This window comes from Corylus avellana, chromosome ca10 (assembly GCF_901000735.1).
Source record: "Corylus avellana chromosome ca10, CavTom2PMs-1.0".
Lineage (NCBI taxonomy): Eukaryota > Viridiplantae > Streptophyta > Magnoliopsida > Fagales > Betulaceae > Corylus > Corylus avellana.
In genome coordinates this window covers 13,561,868-13,570,338 of record NC_081550.1, presented here as the reverse complement: position 1 = coordinate 13,570,338, position 8,471 = coordinate 13,561,868, and the positions used below count along the sequence as shown (strand labels likewise).

Below are 8,471 nucleotides of genomic sequence, written 5' to 3'. Positions count from 1 at the left end.
TGCATGACACGTCAAAAGTTTTTGACGTGCCATGTGTGGCATGTCAAAAACTTATAATAAATAATTATATATATTATCTTATTTAAATTATTATAAATTATATTTATTTTAATTTTATTAAAATTATATTTACTCTATCATATATTTACTCTATCCAATTACAATTAATTAGAGAATAAATAAATTAATATTCTAGATGTATAGATAATTAGATGTATCAACTGACCGACCACATATGTTGTGTTTGTCGAGTTCATGTGAGGTTTGCAGGTGAAATAAAATAACTGTATCAAGTATGTTTTATATATTTTTTTTAAAATAATATGGCTAGCTATCATATTAATATTACTAGACTAATCGATTTATGTATGCATGATATATAATACATATATATGATGTTCAAATTAATATTAATGAAATGGTTGAATTATATGCTTGCATGTAATAATTATATTAATTGGTACACAATATATATATAGAATGATTATGCATGCATATATTTATATATTAATTGGTACACATATATTTATAAAAATTATAATTTATACTAATGATAATAAACTATAATTTATACTAATGACAATAAAAATTAATTTTTTATGCCAATTAACATTAATTGTTTTTTAATGCATATTTGTTTATATCAAAATTAATCTTAATTTTTTTTTTTTATTAAAAAAAGTTTTTGACGTGTTAAAATAAGACACGTCAACAATATTTTTTTTGACGTGTCTGCTTAGACACGTCAAAAGTTTTTGACGTGGCAAACATAAGTTACTGTTTGCCACGTCAGAAAACATCTATTTTTTTGTAGTGCTACCAACACTTGCTAATGTAGGATCACCAAAACCTTAAATTGTGGTTGGAAATGCCATGTAAACAACTTTCTTCCCTTTTTGGTCATCGGAGTCTGTTGACTCTGATTCATCACTCAATGATGCATTCATGGTGTTTTCCCTAACATTCTTCAAGTTTCCACAATCAGTCCTGATGTGACCAAATCTCTGACACTCATAGGATTGAGGAAAGTGGGTTTTCTTGTCTCTATAGGATTTATCTGTTGAATCATTCTAAGATTCTCCTTTGGATGGCAACTCCGAAGACCTTCTTCCAGTCCGTTTAGTATGCTTCAGATACTTGTGGAAATCCCTGGTTAGGATAACTATTGGCTTAGAGTTAGATGACTCATCATCACTTGATTCTTCATGAACCACTTTCTTTTCCTTCTTGGTGGTTTTCAGTGCTATGCTCTTAGCTTTGGGAGAGAATCTCCTGCTCCCATAGGTTGTGAGAGAACCTACCAATTCATCAACATCCAACAATTCCACATCCTTGCTTTCCTCAACAACAGTTATCTTAGGATCAATACAAGAAGGTAGTGACCGAAGAACTTTTTCCACCACTTTATCTTCAACAACTTTCTCACCAAGCCCTCGCATGGAGTTCACAATCTCCCTCAATTTGGTGTAGAAGCCACCGAATATTTCATCTTCCTTCATGTTCACAATCTCAAATCGAGACGTTAACATTTGGAGTTTAGCCTTCCTCATGTCATCGGTGTTGGCAAGCTAGAGTCATTTGTCAGGCTTGAAGACGTGCAAGGAGTATTATGCGACGTTGCTCGGCTTCCTGTTGATGGTTGTTTCTATAATGTTTATTGATTAGTAAGATTGTTGTATTTGTGTTCAGAAATGTAACAAGGTTTTTTAATGCAACTCATATCACTATTTTTTTTTTAAGTTTTCTCATTTCTTGTACTCTGATAGATGTTGGAGTAAACTTATCCAGTTAACTTCCTGATAGTTGATGTAAAAATTATGCCGTAACTCACAGGTTTATTTTTATAAATTAATTTTGGCGAGTTATAGATAGATCCTTTGGGACTTGTTTACAAAAGTGAATATGTCTGTGGGAGGCGCAAGAAATCATTGAATTTTATTAAATATCTAGGGCGTTACAGGACACGCCAACAGTAAGAATTCCCCCAATCAAGGCTGAAAATTGGAGAAAACCAGACCATAAATACCAATGAAAAAGACAGATCGACCAAGGTACCCAACTAAGATCATTCTTGACCCGCATGGTTGAATCACGTATGTATGGTCTTTTAATCCTATTACTGACTTTTCTCCCATAAAAATTTGTGAATGATGCTTCTGTAGTAAAACAAAATAAACATAGTAGAAAAAGTTAAATGGTTTTAGCAATTTTTCATATATTCTATGACAACTACGAAAAACATCATGTCTATTATAATATTGGGCAAGAAGAAGGCTCAGTTTTAAAGTTGGTCCCTCAAAGTAAGAATCATATGTATTCATCACGAGTAGAGATTTTCGGCTACCAAAATTGTTAGTCAAGTGTCAGCCATTTTTCTTTTTTCCTTTTTTTTTTTTTTTAATTGAAGAAGAAAGATGTTATAAGGGGAATCTAAATTTGAGGTATTAGCACCAAATTTAGGATGATCAAATCACTTTTAGGTGATACCATCCCTAAAAGGTTAACCTCTCACTCCTAAGTTTTAGTTTTGAATCCAAAAACAAGTTTTGAGGCATTTAAACCTAAATATTAGCTTGTAGAAACTTAGCTAATAAAAAAAAATATAACAGAATTTTCTTTTTTTATTATTTTTAATTTTTGGCCGACGCTGGCACGCATAGCACGACTCATTCATCACAACTAAATCTCCCTCAGACGGCACTTTCCGCATCACCCGCTCTATTCTCTCTCTCTCTCTGAACCTCGTACCTGCACCAGATGTTACCCGCATGATTTGGGCATCACTTCCCCACCATGAAATAAATTAAATTCGACATCTTATAGAGCAGGTACGTACGCCCCCCTTCTATATATATATATATATATGAATGACGCACTGCTAAACTTAATTAACGTGCTCAGCAACTACGACCTTGAACTGTAAATAATAAAATAAACCTACAGGATTCTTTGACATTATGAATTTCAACGTTGATCGATCAATACACCCATGTCGATTGAAGTTTTAATTGACTTGAAATTCAGCATCTCAGAGTTGTTAGATAAAATATATTTTTTTTTAACATGCATGGTAAAATTGTGTAGTTTCTAACATTAATTTAGGTATTATATATTTATAGTTTATTAATTCCAAATATATAGAATGTATTTTAATTATGACCCGCCTTGGTATACAGTACCGTAGACAAGTGTTCATGTGGGATTGGTCACGTATCTTTCTTTTGGCCATAAAAGGTGGCAAAGTCTTTAACTTTTGGTCACCACAAGGTCTTGCTCGCCTTCTCTTTTCATGAAATCTTCAACTTAATTTTGGATGAACATCATCAGGATGGGTCACAGTAATTCGAGGCTCAAAAGGTATGTAGTTTCTTAAATATTACATGATTCATATTTTCAAATAGGGTATTAATTAATTTCATGCTTAATTATTTTTATTCAGAGTTCAAGATGATGTGGAAATGGGAAACCTACCAGGAATCAGTGGAGATGAAGTGATGATGAATCTAAATAACAGGAAGGAGACGGGAAAATGTTTCAAAGCCAAAGTCCTAAGCAGAGTATTTTCCGAGGACTACGAGAAGGAGAAGAGCAAGATTCTGGACCCACGAGGAAAAGCCATCAGCCAATGGAGCAAGATATTCTTAGCGGCATGTCTTGTCTCTTTGTTCGTGGATCCACTGTTTTTGTTCATGCCGGAAGTGAGAGTGCCGCCGGCGGTCTGCATACAAAATGGGACGACGCTCAAAATCAGCCTCACAATCATACGATCACTGGGTGATGTCTTTTACGTCATTCACATGTTTGTTCGGTTCCATACAGCCTACGTGGCACCTTCTTCCCGCGTGTTTGGGAGAGGGGAGCTCATCATTGATCCCTCCAAGGTTGCCTTCAGGTACCTCCGAAGAGACTTCTGGATCGATCTCATCGCTGCCCTGCCCCTTCCTCAGGTACGTACCCTGGCCCACACAAAATTCTTTGTTTTTTTTTTTTTTGAGAAATTTCAGAAACAACTTCTAAATACCACGTGATTTCCTTCAAAATTTCAAAAATTATTAATTTCATTCCTTCAACTTTGAATTTGAGGCAATCTATCTTCCTCTTTCAGTTATTAATTATGAAAGTTAAAAGTAATGAAATGACTTTTATATCCTTTAAACACTTTTATAAAATTTCAAATATATTCTTAATTTCAAATTGAAAATTAAATTAAACAAAACAAAAAATAATGGTAATTTAGTCTTTTTAGTAGTTTCCATTAGGGTTTAACGGCAAAAAGAGATGGATGGAGTTAATTACATCAAATTGAAAATTCAGAAGGTAAAATTGACAGTTTTTTAAATTTGTGAGGATTTTCTCAAAATACGTAGTAGTTTAAGTGTACAAAGAGAAATTATCCCTTTTAGTTTTTTATTTATTTATATATTTTTTAGTTAGGTATAAGAATGAGTTCATACGTTACATAATACGATTGAGGTTTGAGGTTTGACTTAATAATTATAATTAATGTATATGTTGCAGGTGCTAACTTGGGTAGTTATACCTAATATTGGGGGAAGCGTAGTGGCAGTGGAAAAGATATCTCTTTGGTTTATAATGATGATCCAATACCTTCCAAGAGTGCTTCTTATATATCCTCTCTCATCCCAAATTATTGATGCAACTGGTGTTGTCAGTGAAACAGCATGGGCAGGAGCTGCTTACAATCTTATGCTTTACCTTTTAGGGAGCCATGTGAGTTTAAACAAACTCCTTTTATCTCTTTTCACCTTGTGCTAATTGGTTGGAGCCTGCCTCCAAATGCATTTTTTTTTTTCTTTTCTCTTTTAGACATTTATAAATAATAAAAAAAATACCATATTCTATATTATAAAACTATATTATAATTATAACAAAAAATAAAATTTGAAACCTAGAACATTAAAACCTGATTTATCAAATACCCTTTTTCGGTTTCACAAACTGGTGATTGATTAATTCGTATATTATAAGAATTTTGTTATTCAATGGAGATATTGTTGATAAGGTGATCAATGAAAGAAGTCGAAACCCATTAATATTGGTGTTGTTTGCATGTGAAAAAGATTTCAGGGGCATGGTGGTACATTCTATCAGTTCAGCGACAAGAAGCATGCTGGAGAAGTGCGTGCAATTTGGAGAAATCAATAGGTTGCCAAAACGTCTTCTTCGATTGCCGCAGGGTTAACGACCTTCCAAGGCTTAACTGGGTCAACTCAACAAATGTCACAAATCTATGCAATCCAAATGCTAACTTTTATCAGTACGGTATATATGTAAATGCAGTGACCTCAAATGTTATTGGCTCTGGTTTCTTCAACAAGTACTTTTACGGTTTGTGGTGGGGCTTGCAGCAGTTGAGGTACCTATTCCTCATTACACAAATTTTCAAAATATCTTTCTTCAATTTTCTCAGGCACCTAATAATTAAGAGTAAATCTAGAAGTCACTTTTGTGTTCTACTTGTGTCACTTTAAGATTGAGGTGACTTTTAAAATCACCATACGTACAATCAAAATTTAATAATTATCAATTATAGGATTAATGGTAATTTTAAAACCCACATCATTTTTGGAGTGACTTTTACCCTTTTAGAGTACTAGCAGCAGACTTCTTATAGCCTATTCTAATTCCTATGTTTAGGAAAAATCTAAAAAAATGGGCAAAAAAACAACCACATCAAAAGCCCTAAATATAACCAACATCAAAGAGCATATATAGTGTTTCCCAATGCATTGCGAAACACTATAGATGCCTAATGCATTATTAAATTATAAAAAACTGGTTCTCTCCTCTCTCTTTCACATATATATCCTAACAATTCTCTCTCCTCTCTCATTGGTTGCAATGATAAAAAGAAATAGTATTTAATTCATATAGGGAAAAATAAGGGAATTTATTGTGAAATATTTTTTTATAGGGAATTAAAAAGTAGTTTTATTTCCTAAATTAAGGAAAAATGGTTGGAAAGCTGCGGCTAGTGCTCTTAGCATTACACAATAATGAAACGTATGATTGATCACCGGTTGGGTTACTTTGATCAAAAGCCCGAGAGGTTGGCCTCAAAAGCAGTTTGGAATCTGTGAATTTGATCCTGAGACCATGAGAAACAATCAACAAGAGCCAACCCCTCGGGGTTACTTGGATCTCAATTTCATTTCCATGGATGCAATTTTACTCTTTTTGAAGTGTTTTTCCTTCATCAATGTGTGCGCAATTAACTTACAAAAAAGAGTTTGTACGCAGTTCTACAGGACAAAATCTTACTACAACCACTTACATTGGAGAGATACTTTTCACCATCATTGTCGCCACCCAAGGTCTGGTTCTGTTTGCGCTCTTCATTGGGAATATGCAAGTACGTACCCCACATGACTGATCATTTCCCTAAACCAATATCTAATGCAAAACTTTTATCTTTCTGAGAAATTTAGAACTAAATCCTTGGATTGGTTTTAGAAGATATATGGTAATTATAACGACGACCCCATTTGTAGCGCAGAGATACCTGCAATCAACGACACTGCGGCTAGAAGAGTGGAGGATAAGGAGAACTGATACAGAGCAATGGATGCATCACAGGCAATTGCCGCCGGAGCTAAGGCAATCTGTTCGGGAGTACGATCAATATAAGTGGTTGGCTACTAGAGGGGTGCATGAAGAAGAGCTTCTCAATACCCTCCCTACTGATCTCCGGCGAGAAATCAAACGTCATCTCTGCCTCTCTTTAGTCCGACGAGTAAGTTTGAATCATAAATTAATTGAATTAAATTCTTCATAGAAAACGATAATATGGATTAATGGGAATTCAAATATAGGTCCCACTGTTCAATCAAATGGATGAAACAATACTAGACGTGATATGCGAGAGGCTTAAGCCAGCATTGTGCACGAAAAGCATGTTCCTTGTGCGGGAAGGCGATCCTGTGAATCAGATGCTCTTCGTAATTCGAGGGCATCTCGACTCTTGCACCACCGATGGCGGCCGCTCTGATTTCTACAACTCCTGCCGGATAGGCCCCGGTGATTTCTGCGGTGAAGAGCTGCTTAACTGGGCATTAGACCCGCGCCCGCACGTCATCCTTCCATCGTCCACAAGAACGGTGAAGGCCATAACTGAAGTAGAGGCGTTTGCTCTTGTAGCAGAGGACTTGAAATTTGTGGCCTCGCAATTTCGAAGACTGCATAGCAAACAGCTTAGACACACTTTCAGGTTCTACTCGCATCAATGGCGGGCGTGGGCAGCGTGTTTCATACAGGCAGCGTGGCGCAGGAATAGAAAGTTTAAGCAAATGGCTCACCCCCATGCTCCTGGGGAGAGTGCAAAGGAGTCGTTCTGGTCCAGGTATGCGGACGATCTATTGAAGAGGACGAGAAGTAGGCTGGCTGGCACCCAGTCTGCTCGAATGGATTCCAATGTTGTCAACTCGCTGCAGAAGCCCCCAGAGCCTTATTTTGATTGAATTAATTTCATGTACAAGTAACATTTGCAACACAAACTCTACAACTTCCCTTCAAATTAGCGAGTGGATTGTTAATTATTATGTACATGGTCGCTGCTTTTTTTGTTTTTTTGTTTTCGGGAAACTTTACTTTGCACCTCTGAACTATCACGCGTTTTGAGAAAATTCTCAAATTTTAAAAACTCTCAATTTAACTATATGAAATGTCAACTTGATTCAATTGACCTCCATCCATCATATTTAACCGTTAACCCTAACGAAAATTACTAAAAAAGACCAAATTACCCTTCGATTTTCCTTTTTTTTTTTAATTTGAAAAATAAGGGTAAATTTAGATTTTTATAAAAAAAAAATGTAAGGGGTATAAAAGTCATTTTATCACTTTTAACATTTAAAATTTGACGGAGATGGTACATTACATCAAATTGAAAGTTCAGGGAATGCAATATAGAGTTTTTGAAATTTTGGAGTTTTTTCAAAATGTATGGTAGTTCAAAAGTTTTAAGTAAAGTTTTCTTTTTTTTGGAAGGGAAGTTGGATAAATGAATTTATGCAAACTGCTTGCCTTGTCGAGGTAACTAAGGTTGTCCCTCTCCTGGTTCTTTAATTTTGCTTGGGTTTGTTTGGATCAGCTGTTGTTGTAGATTAATTAGAAAGCTTACATTTGAAATCCTCATTAACAATTAAGAGAAAGTATAGAAACCTTGACACTAGCTTTCCTTGTGAGAGTCTAACTTCTACTTCAAATTAAAAATTTCATAGGACGAAGACAAGATCTTTCCAATATCTAACAATTGAAATCTAATGGAGCATTAGCCTCTAATTTGCCATAGATATCGTTGTCCCCTTCCTTCTAAAAGTAAAGAAAATAAAAGGACGGACAAGAGAAAGCAACAAGGAATTTTATCGCCTACCTACCATGACTCTATTCCAAAAAACAAAGAGACAAACACACAAAAGATATGTATATCTTACAACACACAACAATGACTT

At 34.9% G+C, this 8,471-nt stretch overlaps 1 protein-coding gene across 1 annotated transcript; it reads left to right on the top strand.

Annotated features, from left to right (window-relative positions):
• The first annotated feature begins 3,328 nt into the window (after positions 1-3,328).
• On the top strand, positions 3,329-7,478 carry LOC132162974 (protein CNGC15b-like). Its single transcript, XM_059573182.1, has 7 exons — positions 3,329-3,357; positions 3,440-3,947; positions 4,519-4,731; positions 5,082-5,377; positions 6,262-6,373; positions 6,518-6,754; positions 6,834-7,478. The coding sequence occupies exons 1-7, from the start codon at positions 3,329-3,331 to the stop codon at positions 7,476-7,478; spliced, it is 2,040 nt and encodes a 679-aa protein (XP_059429165.1).
• The last annotated feature ends 993 nt before the right edge of the window (positions 7,479-8,471 follow it).

Excerpts from the sequence above, each read along its gene's own strand:
- LOC132162974 (XM_059573182.1), top strand. The coding sequence starts at position 3,329 with ATGGGTCACAGTAATTCGAGGCTCAAAAG. Across the intron at positions 4,732-5,081 it reads TTTACCTTTTAGGGAGCCAT|ATTTCAGGGGCATGGTGGTA; the intron begins GTGAGTTTAAAC and ends CATGTGAAAAAG. Across the intron at positions 5,378-6,261 it reads TGGGGCTTGCAGCAGTTGAG|TTCTACAGGACAAAATCTTA; the intron begins GTACCTATTCCT and ends GTTTGTACGCAG.